Source organism: Arvicola amphibius, chromosome 7 (genome assembly GCF_903992535.2).
Source record: "Arvicola amphibius chromosome 7, mArvAmp1.2, whole genome shotgun sequence".
NCBI lineage: Eukaryota > Metazoa > Chordata > Mammalia > Rodentia > Cricetidae > Arvicola > Arvicola amphibius.
Window position 1 is genome coordinate 92627375 of NC_052053.1, and position 20758 is coordinate 92648132.

General features: G+C 41.8%; 1 protein-coding gene across 9 annotated transcripts in view; it reads right to left on the reverse strand.

The window, feature by feature from the left end:
- Positions 1-20758, reverse strand: part of Gpatch2l (G-patch domain containing 2 like) — a 53542-nt gene that overhangs the window by 12007 nt on the left and 20777 nt on the right. For 5 of the 9 annotated variants that reach the window (XM_038337738.1, XM_038337733.1, XM_038337735.1 and 2 more), the window contains 4 exons: positions 20100-20179; positions 17121-17188; positions 15647-15701; positions 13556-13641 (listed from right to left, as the gene is read on the reverse strand). In XM_038337738.1, coding sequence (XP_038193666.1) covers positions 13556-13641; positions 15647-15701; positions 17121-17188; positions 20100-20179 — 289 coding nt within the window. Of the gene's footprint in view, positions 1-13555; positions 13642-15646; positions 15702-15753; positions 15794-17120; positions 17189-20062; positions 20180-20758 lie in introns of those variants that run through there. The other 4 variants (XM_038337737.1, XR_005286270.1, XM_038337739.1 and 1 more) reach the window with 4 other exon arrangements.

A 20758-nucleotide genomic window follows, 5' to 3' on the forward strand; every position in this document is an offset into this window, starting at 1 on the left:
AAAAATTCTATGAGGTAACTTCTACAGCTAAGAAATACCTTCAGTGAAGTGGCTGGATACAAAATAAACTAAAAAACAGTTTAGTAACCCTCCTATATACAAATGACAAATGGACTGAGAAAAAAAACTAGGGAAACAACACCCTTCACAATAGCCACAAATAATATAAAATATCTTGGTGTAACTCTAACCAAGCAAGTGAAAGACCTGTTTGGCAAAAACTTAAGTCTTTGAAGGAAGAAACTGAAGAAAATATCAGAAAATAGAAATATCTCCAATGCTCATGGATTGGTATGATTAACATATTAAAATGGTCATCTTACCAAAAGCAATCTACAGATTCAATGAAATCTCCATCAAAATTACAACATAATTCTTTACAGAACTTGAAAGAATGATACTCAACTTCATATGAAAAAAACAAAAAACATAGGATAGCTAAAACAATACTGTACAATAAAAGAACTTCTGGAGGTATGACCATTCCTGATTTCAAGTTCTACTACGGAGCTATAGCAATAAAATCCGCATAATATTGGCATAAAAACAGACAGGTAGATCAATGAAACTGAATTAAAAACCCAGACATAAATCCTCATACCTATGGACATACGATTTTTTATAAAGAAGTCAGAAATATATAATGGAAAAAAAGAAAGCATCTTCAACAAATGGTGTTGAATGCCTGGTGCAGAAGAATTGTCTGTAACCTGTCAATCATGTTTTAAAGAAAACGCTGATTGGCCAGGCAGAAAGTATAGGAGGGAAAGCCAGACAGGGCGTGGAAATGATGTAATGAGAACAGGAGAACTCTGGGAAGGAGGAAGTTGATTCCTCCCACTCCTGCCCAGCCCACCGAAGCAGCAGGATGTGATCTGCAACCACTGAAAAGGGTACTGAGCCACATGGCTAACATAGATCAGAAAAATGGGTTAATTAAGATGTGAAAGTTGCCAGTGAGAGGTTAGAGCTAATGGGCCAAACAGCTTTATAACTTAAAAAGAGCTCTGTGTTATTTATTTCTTTGGGGCTTGCAGGCTGTGAGGTACTGGGCGGGACAGAAACACAAACAAGCAGGCCTGGCTCCCCGTCATGTTACAGATGCCAGCATGTAGAAGAATGCAAATAGATCCAAATCTATCACCCTACACAAAACTAGAGTCCAAACAGATCAAAGACCTCAACATAAACCAGATACACTGAACCTAACAGAAGAGAAAATAGGGAACAGCCTTGAACAAACTGGCACAGGAGAAAACTGAGTAAAACACCAACAACACAGGCACTAAGATCAACAATTAATAAATGGTACCTTATGAAACTGAAAAGCTTCTGTAAGGCAAAGGACGCCATCAAAAGGACAAAATGGCAGCCTACAGAATGGAAAAAGATCTTTACCAACCCCACATCTCACAGAGAGTTGATTTCCAAAATATATAAAGAACTCAAAAGACTAGCTATCAACAAACCAGATAATTCAATTCCAATAACCTAATTCAAATCCAATATCAATGAAAAAATAGGGTACAGATCTAAACAGAGAATTCTCAACAGAAGAATCTCAAATGGCCAAGAAGCATTTAAAGAAATGGTCAACATCCTTAGCCATCAGAGAAATACAAATCAAAATGACTCTGACATTCATCTTACACTTGTCAGAAGAGTTAAGATCAAAAACACAAAGATGTTGACCATTCACTGCTGGCAAGATATAGAGCAAGGGAAACACTTCTCCACTGTTGGTGGGAATAAATGCAAACTTGTACAGTCACTTTGGAAACCAGCATGGTGGTTTCTCAGAAAATAGGGAAACGACCTACCTCAAGACTCAGCATATATCCAAAGGATATTCAATCATACCACAAGGACACTTGTTCAACTATGTTCATAGCAACTTCATTCGTAATAGCCAGAAACTAGAAACAACCTAGATGTCCATCAACTGAAAAACAGATTTTTTTAAAAAGTGGTACATTTACACAAAGGAGTATTACTCAGCTGTTAAAAACAATGACATCATGAAATTTGCCAGAAAATGGATGGAACTAGAAAAGAAAAGATTATCCCATGTGAGGTATCCCAGACCCAGAAAGACAAACATGGAATATACTCACAGGTGGATATTAGTCATAAAACAAAGCATAACCATGCTACAATCCATGGACCCAAAGAAGCTAAGTAACAAGGGGGGGAGGACTCAAGAGGAAACACATGACTCTCACTGTGAAAGGGAAACAGAATAGACCTCACAGGTCGATGGGGTGGAAGGTACATAGATGGTAGGGAGGGCATGGGAACAGAAAGAGGGGGAAGATGGAGGGTGAGAGTACTGGGAAAGACAACTGGAATCAGGAGCATTTTGGGGATGTGCAATGGAAACTCTCAGGAATTTATGAGAGTAACCCCTGGCTAAGACTCCTAGCAGTGGGAGATACAGAGCCTGAACTGGCCATCTCCTGTAACCAGGCAAGATTTCCAATGGAGTGCCTGGGACCGCAACCCAGCCCCATTATTTTTTGACCTATAATTTGTCTTGCCTACAAGATATGCTGGGGTAAAGGTGGCACAGAAATTATAGCAGTGATCAACCAATGACTGGTCCAGCCTGAGACCCACAGCAGGGGAGGAAGCCCACCTCCTACAATGCCGGGAGGGTCAGGACCCAGAAGCTGGATAGCCCAGAGACCTAGGACAGAACCAAACATGACCAGAAAAAAAAATAGTCAATAAAATGATTCTTAACAATATTCTGCTGTACTCATAGATCTGGTGCCTCATCCAATTGTCATCAGAAAGGCTTCAGCCAGCAACTGATGAGAGCAGATACAGACATCTACAACCAAACATTAGGTGGACCTTAGGGAATCCTTTGGAAAAGGGGGAAGGATTATGGGAGCCAGAGGGGTAAAGGAAACCACAAGAAAACCCACAGAATCAACTACCTTGGGCTCAGAGGGGCTCATAGAGACTGCACTGCTAACCAGAGAGCTTGTGCAGGACTGACCTAGGCCCTCTGTGCATCTTACAGTTGTGTAACTTCTTCTTCTTGTAGGGTTACTAACAGTGGGAGCAGGGGCTGCCTTCCCTCCTATTAGGTTGCCTCATCCAGCCTTAATAGAAGAGGAGGTGCCTAGTCTTACTGAAATTTTATATGCCATAGCTGGCTGATATACAAGGGGGGAGGTGCTGTCCTTTTCTGAAGAGAAAGGAGGAATGGATGGGGAAAGGGACTGGGAGGAGAGGAGGGAGGAAGGAAGGGGAAACTGTAATCGGGCTAGGAAAATAATTAATTAATTATTTAACTTTAAAAAGATAAAAATAAAGTTTATTTCAACCAACAAACCCATCCCTGGTAAGAAAAAAAAACAAGCAACAACAACAAAAAACTCACCAACTTCCTTCTCAGTAAGTATTGGGAGCAGTTCTTAGGTCAGGACAGTAGGGAATGGGAAGAGAGACAGGAGAGACAGGGGCAGGGGATTGTGGGCTTCTTCCTGGCAAGGTTCACTTTTAAATCTTTTTTTCAAAGGATAACACAAAAAAACATTACTTTAAAAACAGCATTCACAGCTAGGCAGTGGTGGTAGCGCATGCCTTTAATCCCTGAACCTGGGAGGCAGAGGCAGGTGGATCTCTGAATTTGAGAACCACGTGGTCTACAAGTTCCAGGACAGCCAGAGCAATACAGAGACACCTTTCTCAAAAAAACTAAACAACAACAAACAAAACAAGCAATCCAGCATTTAGGGTACTGGAGAGATGATGATTAAGAAGACTGGTTGCTCCTGCAGAAGACAAGATTTGATTCTCAGCAACCATTTGGCAGCTCACAACCATTGGTCACTCCAATCCCAAGGAATCAGAAGCCCTCTTGAGGCCTCCACAGGTACTGCATACACAATGCACAGATACACATGCTGCCCCCCCCCCCCCCAAAAAAAAAAATGAACAGATTTTCTGAAAACTGCTGGATGGCAAGTGTTAGGAGACAGATGCAGACTTTGCTGAGTGGCATTTATTTATACCACATCCATCACTTTCCAAGCTCTGTATGCTTATGTCTGTAATATGATGGAAGGCCCAGATTGTCAACTTACTTGTCTTATATTTTCAAGGAATATGCTTTAAGTAAAAATATGAATTTATTAATGTACCGTTTTAAATGAAAATATAGCAATTATAAAAATACTTTTTTTAGCAAATGGAATTAAGTACCACTTATGACAGTGTGCATTATATGTTGATAGGGGGCTACTGTGGACTCACTGTAGACGTCAGAGGGGTCTACACTCTCCTGCCCCATCTCTGCCAAGCGACACAAAGACTTGAGGGTAAATGCTGCTGCACTAAATGATCTAAACCTATCATTGTTGTTGTTGTTGTTAGAGACAGGGTTTCTCTGTGTAACAACCCTAATCCTTCTTTTTTTAAAAAAATATTTATTTATTTATTATGTATACAATATTCTGTCTGCGTGTATGCCTGCAGGCCAGAAGAGGGCACCAGATCTCATTACAGATGGTTGTGAGCCACCATGTGGTTGCTGGGAATTGAACTCAGGACCTTTGGAAGAGCAGGCAATGCTCTTATTAGCTGAGCCATCTCTCTAGCCCCCCTAATCCTTCTTCTAACCACTACCTGGAACATTCTAACTCCTTTAACTTCTGGAACTCTCTCTAGTTACAGCTGAGGAAATAATGGAAGATTCCTAAGCAAACCAAGCAAAAAAATGTTAGGTGATCATTTTGCCTGATTATAAAGTTTGTTATTTCTCTATAAATTATTTCTTTTGACTCAGTAATTGTTTTGTGTCTTCCAACATTTGCTAAATTCTTACTGAACACCTATTATGTGCCACACATAGTACTAAACACTAGGAACACAGTGATGAGCAGACTTTACCTTCCAACCAAGTCTGATCTGCTTTTCTGGGAACGGAAAGTGAGTAAAACAGAGACTGGAGTGTTGAAAACGAGAAGGCATGTGCAGTCCTAAGTCTCAGTATATACATGCTTTCCCTCTTATAACACTGAAGCCCAGTCCCAAACTAGAGAACTGCTTCATAGGAGGTAGGCCAAAAACATGAGAGAGATTTTGCTCTATGTCCCTTCCTTGTCAGGAGTTAAAGAAGGAACAAGGAAAGGTCAAACTATGACAAGAGGACAGCAAGACACATTCTCTCTTTGGTATTAGGGGCACACTGGCTTGGGTGTTCCAAGGTCCAGTGCTTGGGAAGAACATGACAAAAACGAAGAAGGACCCAGAACAAGCCAGAGGGGAAATTGAGTGCTCTAAACACAGGGGACCAGAAAGGGAACCCGTTGGCTCATTTCTGGGGGGCTTGGGTTCCTCTGGAGACTGCTGGCAAGTGGACAGACAACTTTGTTTTCCTGCCCAAGCAGTTCTGGTGTGTGTGTGTGTGTGTGTGTGTGTGTGTGTGTGTGTGTGTGTGTCTGTCTGTCTGTCTGTCTGTCTGTCTGTCTGTCCCAAAATAATTCAAGAGTGGATGTAAAAATATTTTAAGGTAGGAAATAAAAATAAAGAGACTGAGCTCCCACCCATATTCACTTACGGGGATCTGATTCCCGGCTTTTCTTTAATGTGTTGCTTACCGGTGTGTGCTATTTTATTTTGTGACAGTCAGTCCCAGTCACTCAGAACGACAAAACAATACATCCCATTCACAGAGATGCAAGGTAAGAGTCAAGTTCACTGGCCTGCAGTGAACCATAGTAAGAGAGGTAGAGGACTTACAAGACCTAATCAGAGACGTGAGCATTCCTGTGCTACAAACCGCATGTGTTGGGGAAAGGATCATCCCAGCCACTCGGGAACAAGGGAAAAGTATTTGGAAGTTAGACCTGTGTGTCTAACAGGTTAAAACACCACTCCTGACTGTATGATAAATGGTTACTGGAACCATGTAAGGAGCTTTCATAAAGTACACAAATCTGGCTAAGACCTGTATTTAGTATACAGAACTGGTAAAAGTTTTATTTTGAAATGTGTTCCTGCCGGGCGGTGGTGGCGCACGCCTTTAATCCCAGCACTCGGGAGGCAGAGGCAGACGGATCTCTGTGAGTTCGAGGCCAGCCTGGTCTACAAGAGCTAGTTCCGGGACAGGCTCCAAAGCCACAGAGAAACTCTGTCTCGAAAAACCAAAAAAAAAAAAAAAAAAAAAAAAGAAAGAAATGTGTTCCTAGGTAATTCTGATAGCACTGTGATAACCCAGTCAATAACAGAGGTTTAAATACTTAGGCTAGATGTTAATTAAATAAATATAGGTTTAAATAATAAAAATATAGTTCCCAGTCTAGACGCCAAGAACCCAAAGAGAGAGACTGTCTCCTCTTGCTTCATTTCATCTGCCTGGGTCTCAGGACTATCTGCCCACAGGTCAGTGAGTACTTGGGGCAGGCAGTTCTTTCACAGTATGAATGTTGGAATCCGTATTTCTCCTACTGGTGGCACAGTCTCCTACTGTGAATTGTGGCAGTATTTGCCTAAGGCTAGGGGCTGGAGAAATGGTTCAGCTGGTAAAGTGTGTGCTGCATATTGATGAAGACCTGAGTTTGGATCCCCAACACTCACATAAAGACCAGGCCCAACACTTATATACCAGCACTAGGGAGGCAGAGACAAGTGAATTCCTACAGTTCACTGGAGGGTCGGTGAGACAGCTCAGTGGGTAAAGGTTCTTGTTGCCAAGGCTGATGACCTGGATTTGATCCCCAGGACTCACGTGGTAAAAAGAACCAACTCCCACAAACTGCCCTCTGACCTCAACATGAGTGCTGTGGCACAGCTGCCCCTCCACAAGAAATATATGCAAAAAAAAAAAAGTGGCAAGCATCTGAGGAAGACGCCAACAGTGGTTTCTGGATTTAATGTTCAAGCAGTTAGACACACACACATGCACAAACATGCACACACACCACATAAACATGCAACCCTCCACACATAATACACCTACACACTTAAAGAAGGGAAAGGGTAGGAAAGAGGAATAATTATTAATAAATAATACACTTTAAAAATATATTCCTTCATAAGCAGCCAGTAAATTCTTCTCGTGTGAAGGTGAACAGTAAGATTAACAATTAATGAAGAGAGAACTCGTTACATCCTCATATAAACACAGCATTCCTACTTGATTTTTTTCTGCAGAGAATGAAGGGTCAGGTGAGCTGCCCAAACTGTGGCGTTACTTAGGAAACTGGGCGGATTACTATGTCCCAGGGGCAGGAATGTACTTTTAGGGGGAAAATACTTTGAGAGAAATACATGCATGTTTAATAGAACCAGTGCTGGCAAAAAAAAAAAAAAAATAACTCAAGTGACTGCTTCTGGCTTAGAACAAAGATACTGCAAGTCGCTCAGAGGAGCAAAAGCAGTCTTTGTCTGCCAATGGCAAGCTAATCTAAGGAACAGTTCACCTTCAAACTGCTTGTCTTTAAAAGCTATGAAAAAGTTCATTTTTGGTGTTTGAAACAACAACAAAAAGAGATATTTGTTTGCTCTATTTTCTCCTTAAGTAACACCTGAGGGATAATGGGTGTGAGGACCAAAGGTCATATAGCATATATTCTAATTATTCTCTTTAATTACAAATTCATTCACCTCAATTTTTTTCAACAAAAATTTATGGAGGCTTGCCCTGTTAAAAGTCTATGCTTGGGGCACACAGGACAGCTTCGTGGTGAATGAATCAAGGAACAAGTCAAGCACTGGGTAAAATGAGGGAGAGGAAAATTACATGTGGAGAAGCAGGAAGAACCCTGTCTCACCTGTGATCGTATCTTCAGGGTCCTAGCATTTACTGAACACCTAGCTGGGGAAAGACTTTCCTTCACTGACCTGCACAGGCCTGTGACACAAAGGGGACAGACCCACTTCACAATTACACAAGGGACAACGCTCAACTAGCAAGAAGAGGCCCTGACAACTCCCTGACGGCCTTCCCTTTAAGCCTAACCCTTAGCAGCCTGTGGCAAAGGGCTCACAGCATTTAAAACTGCCTCTAAATTCTTCCCTTGCTGTGGTCAAGGCAGGATGTCACCCACAGGAGCAGAATCACCTGGCATCCGCTGGGAAGATGTATATTACAATGAAAGGACAAACAGAAACTGCTTTCATCACTCCACACACACAGTAAAATGGCAGCCATCCAAGAGCCCCTGTAAACAAGCCCCTTCAAAAGAAGCAGAAGATTCAAGAACTGTGTGTATACAGCAGGAGGTTCTAACAGGCGTGGACAACCTATGGATATATATGGATACCATTACAGCAAAACCCTTCCTCGCACATGGCTGAAATCAAGACACTAAAGAGTCACAGCAGCCCAGACAGACAGAGGACTAATAAAAGGTTCCTTTCCCCAAGCCCTGGGGTAAAACCTGAGGCTGTTTATTATGGCTCCAAAGGTCAAAATTAATAGCATGAATTGAGTCTTCTTCTTGCTCTTTGAAACTCCTTGTCAAGTGGCATAGCCAGCTGGGCACACAACTCTGATATGCAGATCATAATGCTCGTGAACAGATAAAATGAATTACAATGAGCTAGGCCCATCATATTTCAACTCTCTAATGGGTAGGAAGGTCTCTCTCTTTCTACCCAAGCACTGTCCAAATGTCTCTTCTTAGAGTCAACTTGAGGCCATTTAAGGCCCTGAAATCTGTGCAGCATCTCATTAGCAAATAAGTCTGGAGCCAGCTCAAAGGTCTTAAAATTGAAATCACCCTAAGAACAGGATAGGGAAGTAACCCCAAATTAACATTGATTGTCAGGCTGCTTAATATTTACATACATTATTTCATTTCAATCCTTTTAACATGTGGAAACTGAGGAACAAAGAAGGTTAAGCTTTGTCCAGGTAAACCCAAGAAACTGATCGGAGTCTACCGTACATTACTAATTCCTATGATCTTAGTGCTTTCTTCCTAACATCTCAGGAGCAATGAAAACAACGGGAGACACTGAGACTTTTTGTTCTCTCAGTAAAATCCATGTTTATTATATGAATACATGCTTGGGAATCTGCTATCCTTACTCAGTTGAAAATAAGATTTCACAAATGAAAAAGCTTATTTGCAAGGAAACTGGCCTATTTAGAGGGAAAAAGGACACTAGCACAGTGTTTGCTATTTCAGAACTTAGAGAATAACTGGAAATAGATGCATTTCCAAATCAGGGGGAATAGATGCATTTCCAAATCAGAGAAAACTAAAACTGCCATAAAGCGTTCACATATGTAAGCCAATAACATGTGTCAGAGGGAAGCAGTGACTAGTAGTCTCTACTTGCTTTCTGAAGGTAGTATGTTAAGGGTAGGTTCTTCACAGTCTCATTTTGGGGAAAGCTGCCTATAGCTCTGGTCTCATTATGAATTTATCTGCAATACCACTGCCTCTAGCAGAACATCAACCACCCCATCTGCTGTTTGTGTAGCAATGATTCTTAGTTCTGCACACTACTACTTCAACAGCAAATGCCAATGCTAGCATGCTAGCAAACAAAACTAAACTAAAACAGCTGTATGGAGTTTACTCAGACAGTCAAATGTTTATGCATCCCTCCACGCCAATGAAACTCAGCCTGCCCTCATTCATCAACTGTGTGCCACATGCCATGCTAGATAACTCTTCTTCACCAGAACAGCATCTCTGGAGCTAATGGAATCCCAGTGGTCTGCCTCCATGAAGAATGATGCTCACAATAACAAAGCATGGAACCTGCGCCTGTTACGCAACAGGTGCCCTGTTAGGGCCAGTCATGAAGCCACCAGGACTCTAGGCAACAGTTCTTAACCCTGGTTGCATAGTAGTCACCTCAGAAGCTCAAAGATCACATCAATGCCTGGGCTTTTCCCCAGACCAACAACATTTGATCTGTGAAGGTCAGGCTCAGCATGGATGGTCGTTACTCTTGTTTTTAATTTGTGTGCATGTGTGTGTTCACATATGTGTTTTTCTGTGTACATTTACATCAGGTGCTCTTACGTGTGCATAGAGACTGCAGGTTGGTATTAGGCGTCTTCCTCAATTGTCTTCCAGCTTTTGAGACAGAGTCTAGGGCTCCCTGATTTGTCTAGAGTGTCTGACTAGCAAACCCCAGGAATCCTCTTGTCTCTGCCTCCCCAGTGCTGAAATTATAGATGCATACTGTGGTGCCTAGCTTTAAAAAAAAAGGGAAGAAGGAAAGAAGGAAAGAAGGAAAGAAAGAAAGAAAGGGAATAAGAAAGGAAAGGAAGAAAGAAAAGAAGAGAAAGGAAAAGAAGAGGAAAAAAATGAGCTAGAGATCAAACTCAGGTCCCAGTGCTTGTACAGCAAGTACTTTATCAATTAAGCCTTCTCCCTTAGTGCCTATGAATACATTTCCTAAGGCTTCTCAGATGACTCCCAAGTAGTCAGGGTTGAAAACTACCACCAAACTGAAGTATTTCTAGAGAGAACCTACAAATTTATTGAATGGTATAACGACCACAAAAATCTCCCTCCAGCCCCTTTCACCTGCCAAATGACACATTCATACAGTGTTACTTTAAATTAGGTCTCATTATTTGTTTGCTTATAGTGAAATGCTAAACTACAATATTTGAGGTCACTCACCACACCCCAGTGGCCTCAGCTTATTCTGAAATCCCAAGCTGTATGGTTTTGAGGTGGCCATGTTCAGATGCTGAAGGCGAGCAGAGTGCAGCCGACACTGTCCAGCAAGGAAGGAGCCAGCTCAGATCCCTGACAGGAGGCACCCTTCAGAGCCCAGGCATGACTACCAGACTCTTTGTGCTCTTAGAGGAGAGTAATTATAGGCATGTGAAAAAAGGAAGCACTCCCCGAGGAGCTCTTCCTCACATGCTTCCCAAGAGGCATGAGGGCCATTAAAAATTCCATGATGAAGAGGAAAAACAGCCTGGGAACAGCCAGGAGGCAATACAGCAAATTAATACAGCAGCCCTCCTCAGGGAAAGCTGTGATAAAACAGGAAACACTTCTCTCTTTGCAAAATAAAATTATACCACTAATGATAACACAGTCACCACACACGCGCACAAATCGTTCTAATGATGGGTGTAAAATTCCCAGTGCTGCCCAGATGCTTTGAAAGACAGCTCTTCTTACTACAAATAAAACGGGACAAGGAAAAGATAAAATCTCCATTCGAAACACTTTTTACTGCAGTCATTCAGCTGCCTCCTCTCCAGCACTCTGCTCCTTACACCTCTTCTCGATGCAAGGCTTTTGCTAAATTGTCCACTCTTCTTAAAACGCATGGTTCCAGAACCCACTGTACACGTGCCCCAAAGTAGTGTTAGACAGGCTCCAGTGACCCTGCTGCATGAGGACCCCATCACTCTAAAGGGTTGAGAGCTATCCCTAAGATCTCAGTGTCTCTCACTCATTTTCTGAAACCTGCACTGAGGATACCTGCTCTGCTCATTCCATAGAGTAGCACCTTCCAAATCTTCTTGTGTCTTTCACTAGGTGAAAACTGCGAAGGAGCAGGAGAGAGTATACATACAACACACACAGAATGTGCATACTTGTGGTACTAGGCCAGAGATACAATTTAAAACAAAGAAAAATTTTAAAGATAAAATAATGAATGCTAACCCAAACATTTTCCCCCCAACTTAAAAGAAACTATCCAGCCTGCTAATTTACGACTGCTACCTAAAGACAAGACAAAGATAGCTAGTAATCACTACCATCCTCCCTTGCTTCTAGCAAGAGCTCAAAACAACAGCAGCACTCCCCTGAGCTGTGGGCACTAGAAGTTTTCTTAATGTTTCCAGGGCCAGCAATACATGCCACCAGTCAAGAGAGCAACAATAACAACAGAATAACAGGGTGCATAAGTATCATGAATCGAGTTCTGGGTACTGGCCACAGGAGGGCTTCTAATGGAAGAAGAGAGTAATGCTGATGTTGCCCTAAGTACAGTTCAGGTAGCAGACATGGAGGAAGGAGAGCAGAGGAATCCACTCTGTGCGCTGGATTTATGTGGTACACTGTTCATCTGTCTTCCCATAGAACATATATAACTACTACTTTATTATCAAGACAAAACAGAGGCATGTTCTTTGGACTGCGATCTAGAAAAACTCCCATGGGCCTGCATTAGGAGCCCCACCTCTGTGTGTTGAGGCAGGGGGAAGCTTTTATCATAGCTGTCAGTTTCCATATCTGACTTTCTCTTGAGAACTTCAGTTCTAAACAAAAAGCCTTGCACACAGTAGGGAGTCAACAAATGCTGAATGAATGAATGAATGAATGAATGAATGAATGAATGAATAACACACAGCATGATATTGGAGTTAAGGCCTACAGTGGAAGTTTGTATCACCTGCCAATTCCACATTCTTAGCAACACTATTTACAATGGGCTCTCTTCTCAAAAGGCTTTCCTTCTCAAAATACTACTTTCTTAGCAGAAAGATCTAGCAGTAGGTTATGCATCGGGGCTCATTATCCTAACTCTTTGTAACTATGTCCAAGGAACAGCTACTTCTTTGTGCAGCTACAGCACAAGTCTATGAGCTCAATTACTTAAGAGCTGACTAGTAAAAAAGCATCAGAAGCTGGGTGTAGTGCCACATCCTTTAATCCCAGAACTTGTGAGGCAGAGGCAGGCAGATCTGTGAGTTCAGGGCCAGCCTGGTCTACAGTTCCAGGACAATCTACACAGTGAAAGTGGTAGCTTGTCTCAGAAAACAAAACAAACTAACGAAAAAAAACCCAAAAAACAAAACAAAAGCATCAGGACCTTGGGAAAGAAATTCTTCATGCTACTAAAAATAACAAGACTGTTAGCTGTTCTATGCACAATAACACTGCTAAGAAATGCTATCATCAAAACATACCCACTTCCTTGTCGCCTGAATTAAGAAAATCCATAATGAGAAATGTGATATATACATAAAGAAAACCTAACAAGTGGCAGGTGCACATGCTGAGATTTATCAGGGAATTAGACAAGGTTTCTGCACCCTAGAGAAGACAATGGCGTAGGGGTAGAATTTTAAATAAATTAGTTCACATATTCAGTACAGACAACGGTAAGAATTAGGAAGAAAACAAACAGAGCAACCAGATGGTGCTGCAGATGACCCCTTAGTTATCCAGGGGTTCAAAGAGGATTCCAGACAATGAGAACGAGAGCAAAGGTCCAAGGCAGGAAAGGCTGCCATTTTTAAAGAAGAAAATGAAGCTCCCTAGTACTGTTAATCTTTCCGTTCAGAGAATGGACAGAACTGTATGAAAGGAAGCTGGCCATGTTGGCAGAAATAAGATTATGCAGGGCTTTGCAGGTCATGGCAAGGGACATTAATAATGTTCTTTGAAGATGGGCTTTTAGAAGCAGAAATAATGCAAAATATGGGCCAGAAGACATATAAATTCCTCCACCCTCAGCCTGTTTCTGCATCTGTGAAACATCAACTCACCTCTAAAGGATCAAATCAGATCCTGTGCACATATACTATATAATCGCAAGGGTTAAGAAAAGGAACACAGCATTTTCTAAAAGAAAATAATCGCTACTGTGAGTCAATTACCTGGCAGAGCAGTGTGCAGGGGAACACCTTCGATGAGAAGAGTCAGCAAGAACATCCAGGGAGTAAAGGGGGGAGAGAGGATTAAACTGTGGGGATAAATCAGACTGTTTTAGTATGGCTTCAATGAAAGAGACCTGATTCCAAAGAGCAGTCTACATGCTCTCTTTGACTATGTCCAACCCTTCTACCATTAGCATCGATATCACTCAATAAAGCTGTACATTTCTAACCTTATGCCCATGATGTTCCAGCATATAGTAGACAAAACTATTTCTTATCAAACCAACTTTTAAGCAATAATCACTTAAATGGCAAAATACAGTACTTCTTAATGGACAGACCAGGAACTTACACCTAGTGATTATTCACTAACTATCAGCCTTTTCCCAAGAGGACTAGCATGACATTGCCCTTCCAAGGACACCCCAGCACACAGTGTAAGTACAGTGCAAACAGAAGGTGCCTAGGCTTGGAATGCCGAGCTAACTGAATCACACTGATTTGCTTCTGTTTAGAAGTTGCGTCACCTCTGAACACTGCTAGCCTCCTCTCGGAGGGTGTATCACTGGCCATCTTACCTGTCTTATGGGTTACTGGCAGTGCTAACTCAGGTACTGCTTTTCAGGTCATAAAGCAATTTCAGTTTCTCACCTATTGACCCTAAAAGGTGCCTGAGAGGGTGAGAGTGCAGTGCGTCTGTTACCATCCTTAGCACCAAAGTTACAAAGCCAAACAGGAGGCTGCAGATCAAACAGGGTACTGTGTACAAAGCACCTTACTTTATGTTTGCTAGCCTTCTTTGTGCTCTTCCTGCAACAGTCCTTTGAAAAATGGGTACCTTAATGACTTAAGTCTGAAAGAACTCGAGTGGTAACTTCAAACATAGTTTAAAAAACAAAAACAGAAACAGAAACTTAGCTAGTACACACAGCTTTGCAACTTCAGGAAAATCGTAGAAACCCATGATGCATTGTTCCTCACTTATACATGAGGGATGTGGAGCAAATGATGGGCATAAGTCCTGCCTTTGCATGCTCTGAAGCAAATACAATCCACACTCTAGTTTAACAGCCCCCAAATCTCTTGCATGCCACCTCATGACCCGTTCTTTATCTGCCTACCACCTGCACTACACCAATCTCTTAAACTCAGCTTTATCCTGTTTCCACTAGATAGGTCTGACATAGCTACATTTTTTTTCTAGTGCACATTTGTTAATATATAACTTAAAATACATAAACTAAAATCATCTCATAAACACACACCTGGTATTATCTTCCACTGTTCTAGTTAACTGTGAAACAAAAATTTCCCAGTGAACCTTGCAAATATAAACTGTGTAACATAATAAAATGCTAAGTAGCCCCAACCAGTCAACCAAAAAGCAAGAGGAAGCTTGAGAAATTTTGCCCATCAGTTTCCATCAATTTCACAGCTCAGAACTACCCTCACCTCTAAGCTAAAAGGGTTTCAAACTTCTATAAACCTAACAAGAATGACAGTGAGTCACTGTTAAATCACAGACCCACTCAAGTCTGAGTACACTAAGGCCTCCACAAAGGAAAGGAAAAGACAAAGAGGAAAGGCTCTAAGGCCATGATCACTTCCCCAGAAGGAGCTCAACCTCTGCATCCTGTGCTCAGAAGTCACAGCACAGGATTCGCACGGCAAACTAAACCAGAGACATGAGACTCACTTTACATTTTTAATCAAAGTTCAAAACTAAAGCAATGGGCTCAAGGGTTAAGAGCAAACACTGCTCTTCCAGAAGACTCATGTTTGGTCCTCATTAGCACTCATGTCAGGCAGCTCCCAACTGTCTGTAACTCCAGCGCCAGCAGATCGGACGCCCTCTGGCCTCTGAAGGCACCTGAGCTTACATGTACATATATCCACATGGACACATAAGTACAAATAAATCTTAGGAAAAAAACTGAAATAAAACCAGTAGTGTGTTACGACTAAGAAGCTGACAAATGCAGCTGAATCTAATCTAATCTAACTGGCCACAGTTCTTACAGGTGAGCAAGGGCAATCTTGGAACACAGCTCTCAAAAAAGTCAAGAGTGATCGGGAAGTGATCTTACTCACCTCATGTGCACAAGCAGAAATGGGAGGGAAATCAGAAGCCAATGCTTTATTCTTTCTAAAGAAAAGGAAACTGAATGATAAAAGATGACCCAAAAAAGTTATCTTACCTGCTTTCGTTCTCTTTTCCCAGCTGATGGTAACCAGAAACTAAAGAGAGAATAACAGGAAAGAAAACAATGAAAGAAATGATAGGAAAAGCATGAGGGAAGAAGGTAAAGGTGGGATACGCAAGTGAAGACAAAGGAGGAACTGGGAGGGAAGCAGCTGAAGGAGGACACCAGCTAGGTGTGAACAACAGTCTCCTGAAGTGACTCTTTGGTGGAGAAGGCGGACAAGGGACAGTCAACTAAGACTACAGCCTTATCTCAGCTGTGCAGTGAGAAAAAGACTCCAACTCCAAAATTAGACTAGGTTAGACATGTACAGGACTGCCCTTGGGCACTGACCATGATTAAGGAATAAATTATACAAGTTCTTTAACATATACAAATATGGGGCACTTATTTTTACATGTGTAGTTGTATATGATATGTGTGCATGTCTGTATGTGTGAAGGCAGGAGTGTAAGTTCACAGGAGCACATGTGTGTGGAGGTCAGAGGTTAACGGCTGATGTCTTCCTGGCTTACTCTCCACTTCATTTATTGAGGCAAGGTCTCTCACTGAACCTAGAGCTCCCTGGGATCTACTTCTCAAGTGCTGATATTACAAGCAGGCCTGCCACATCTGCCTGCTTCTTCATGTGGGTGTTGGGGATCCTAACTCTGGTCCTTATGCTTGATCCACTGAGCCACCTCTCCAGCCCCAACATGTATGTATTTACTCAGCAGATATTCAAATTTTTGCCAAGGAAGACCCGCAGGAAGGCAAAGCACACAGCAAAGCCAACCGTTTAGGAGACGAAGCAAGGCAAATGATTCCTGTGTAGCTACAGTCATGCTTCGGACTGCATTCACCATAATAACAGGGACAGAAATAGTTCTCCTTAAAGAGGTCTGAAGGAGAACAGAAGCAATCAGACATTAAGAGAGAAAAATGCATTTAAATTATTGTATCCATAGCACCTAGAAATATAACAGGCAGCAAAATAAAATAATAAAATAAAATAAAAATACTCTAGAAAGGAAGAAGAAATAACTGTCATGATTTAAGACTTTAGTCATCTTAAATTTTTTTTTAATTATTGTGTGTGCACAGCACACTTGGGAGGGTCAGAGGACAACTCTGTGGAGCTGGTTCTTCCCTTCCACCTTAGCATAGGTTTGGGGGTTAAACAACAACAGGTGGCAAGCACTTTTAGCCACAAGCCATCTTGCCGGCCCGACTTCATCCATCTTAACTGTGAGGAAATACCAATCTTTAAGATCCCCTCTTTTGGCTCTGAAGTCTGATAGAAAGATTGCTTTGTAAAAGCCTTCTCTACAGCATTCTCCAAGGACCAGGCTAGGAGAGCCAGTAGGCACTTGGGCACTTACTCTTTCTGGAGGGGGTCACTGATGATATGGCTTATCCTCTCAGTTCCTAGACTGCTTAGGCTGGTCTCCTAAAAGGGTAAGAACAAGAGTGTCATCAAACCACAGAAGCAAATATATACAATTTAAGCTATCGCCAAGCTCAATTTTTTTCTAACTATGCCAGCCAATAAGGTTGTATCAATCTTAAAATCCAACAGCAACTATTTTTTTAATGTGAGTCCATCTTAGAAGAATCATCTATTGTCTAGCTAGTTTCTGCTGACTCAAAACAACTTAAAAAGCCATTTTAAATACTGTTTGTTGGACTTGGGATTCTTTCCTATTTAAAATTTAGTTTTGTATAAGAGTGTGTGCTGGCACACGTGTGGGCAGGCATAAGCGTGTGCATGAATGGCTGAGGTGCTATTCTTCAGGCATTGTCTACATTGTTTTGAGACAGAGTCTCTCGTGGCCTGAGCTTACCAAGCAGACTAGGCTGTCTGGTCAGTGAACCTCAGATACCTTCCTGCCTCCTCCTCCCCAGTACTGGGATTACAAGCATGCCACCGCACCCGAGGTTTTTTCCCACATGGTTCTGGGGAACAAACTCAAGCCCTCTGCAAGCACTTCACCAGCTTGAGCTTTCTCTCCAGCCGTTTATTTTTTAATTAACACATAAGTGAAATATAAATATAATACCAAGTAATGTTTTAACATGTGTATGTGCTGTTTATTGTTTAGATGTATATGCAATTTTGATATAGTAATACTTCCCGGAGTACTAATATAATAATTATAATAATGGAACAATAATATTTCCTAGAGTACTAGAGAATAAAAAAGCAGAAAAACCTTTTTGGAAGATTGAACACCATTTATTTATTTTTTTGTTTATTTGTTTGTTTATTTATGAGGCACAGTTTCACTGTATAGCTAATGCTGGTCTCCAACTCCTGCTCTAGCTTCCCGAGTGTTGAGATTGGAGGTATGTGTCACCACACTCAGCATCAGGACCAGTTTTTAGCAGAAGAGTACACTAAGCTCCATGAACTATTTGACTGAGGCTCAACAAGCGCCAAGAACAAACACTGACTGAATCCTCACTGAATATCTACTGAATGCATGTCTATGTGTTAAAGAACTTGTGCTACAACAAAAAAAGCAGCCTGGCTAGATACATACAGTTCAGTGGTAAAGCGCCTGCCTAGCATGCACGAGGCTATGAGCACCACAAAGCACCACAACAAACAAAAATCACAAAGATTATCACTGTGTTCTGTCCCTTCAACATTTTTTTAAAGTAAAAGCAGAAGGCTGTATAAACTGATTCTTAAGTCCAGGGCTCTCAGGACTGCAGTGTGAAAGCATACGGGGAACACCACAGCAAACCAGACATCTCCCTCCACTGGAGAGTGGCAGAAGGCACTCACCCTTCCCTAAGGAGCACATACAATGATATCTGTCATAGCAACCTGCACAGAAACAAGAGTCACACACACGAGGAAGTGCTAAGGTGGGAGGACACAAGTCACAGGCATGAGTGTTAGTGCTACTCAAACACATCTGTATCCTGGCATTTGTACTCGACTATGTGTATTAGTTAGCCTGAAGAATTAGCAGAATTCTGAACAGAACCACCAACTTTAGAAAAATTAATCTGAGGTTAGATTCTAAACATGGGTGGAGCTAAGGGGAAGGTCACACATTACATTCTTCCTATTTTTCACCTCTCTGGCTATACCTTCAGATCAGAGACACAGAATGTAGAGAAGCCAAGGGAAAAGATGGGTGAATAATGAGCTATTTGTTATAGCAGAAAAATTATTAACTTAAAATGCTGTAATATTTAAATTTATAGTTTATTACTGTGTAAATTACAAGCAGTACTTTGTGTAATTAGCAGCTTGCTGGCAAGGAGCTGCGAATGAAACTCATTATTTATGATCACAGTTTAGAAAGAGAAGAGAGGGACTGGAGAGAGGAATGGAGAACAGAGCGATGACCTCTGCTAGAAATGACAGCTCTCCCTTTAAGGTGATGAGGACCCATTTAAAAAGTACATCTCAACCTATTCACTTGAGATCATTAGCTCTTGTCCAATAAACCCGAGATTCCTCTCAAGCACACTGAAGAGAGCCTTCAAGATGAACTAACTCACATCCACAGAAGCAGAAAAGAGCTTCCTTTGTTGAGCTTAAAGAAAGGCAGCAGATGGTGGGGAGACCATTACTTTACCTATCAATAGAAGGGGAAAGTAAAACCTCACTGTCTACTCTCAAGCTTCTGCCTTCCTTAACCCCATCTACACAGAAGCTCCCTGTCAAGAGTGAGCTCCCCAATCCAACAAGGGTATTGGATAAAAAAAAAAAAAAAAAAAAAGCCACACATTTCTTACTTCTTTGAACCTAAGTTTTCTTTGTGGGCTAAAGCAACAGTTAGGAGGAATCAATGGCCCTGGAAAGGACAGAACTGAAGAAGTAGAAGATGTCCCGGGGGCCAGGGAAGAGCTCTTAGACTACTGTGAAGCAGGCTTAGTGCTATTTGATGTGTAAGGGAGTAGATGTACGCATTTGGTTCTGTTTGTTGTTGTTTAGCTTTCTCCTTTTAAATCAATTCTAGAATAAAAAGTCAAATTAGGAGAAAAATACATTCCTGAATTCAGAAGTTATAAAGAAGCCAAAAGAGATTTTCAAAACTTATACAATAATATAGGGTTAATCACAAGTGCAGAAGAGAGAGATCAAACCAGCGGTCTATACACAATAGAGGCGGCAGCAAGTGCTTGGTCAGAACTTTTATGAGGATAAAGTGTTTATCTTTCATGTTTGTATCCATTCAAATCCCACATAACATTCATTCACCCTTCTTAACTCCCAGAACATTTCAGTTGGTTTCATTAACTCCAAAGAGTCCTGTGATGCCTTCAATGTCAGTAGGGCACGCAATCCTATGGGGACTACCACCTTCCCACAGCACTGGAGAAACCATGAGATCTGTCACCTTCCCTGCCAGCCTTCTCCGCCCCTTCCTGAGGCACCGAGCTGCAGCTCCTGGCAACCGATTCAGACGAGCATGATATCCTGTGGAAAGAAAAGGGCCTCAGTTGTTGAATATACAAGATCCATAAGCACAGATGTTCTAACACACTGGAGCCCTTACCTCAGCATCTTCACAAGGCTTACTGTGCCCATATCTTTGTCCTGAGCAGTATGATCACAGGTGTACCACTGAGAGCAACAAGCATCAACAAATACCAGATAACTGGCTAAATGGTTGATTGCTACTTCCTGAGAGTTCTACATTTACAGAGCTAAATAAATTATAAAACAGTCTTGTTCATTGTCACACATCTTAGGCAATGGCCCAGACATTCCAAAAAGTGAAATGACTTGGTCACCATATGGCGCTAACTAAAGAGAAGTGTCACCACACTTCTGTCTCCTGTTATGGGCCCTTTCCACCCTATTCTGCTCCGTTAGAGCTTAAAAGAAGCAAAGGAACAGACACGCATTTGTGTCAAAGTACACAATAATAGGCTCATTAAAACAAATACATTTAAAGAAGTACTTTAAGCCGGGCGGTGGTGGCGTACGCCTTTAATCCCAGCACTCGGGAGGCAGAGGCAGGCGGATCTCTGTGAGTTCGAGGCCAGCCTGGTC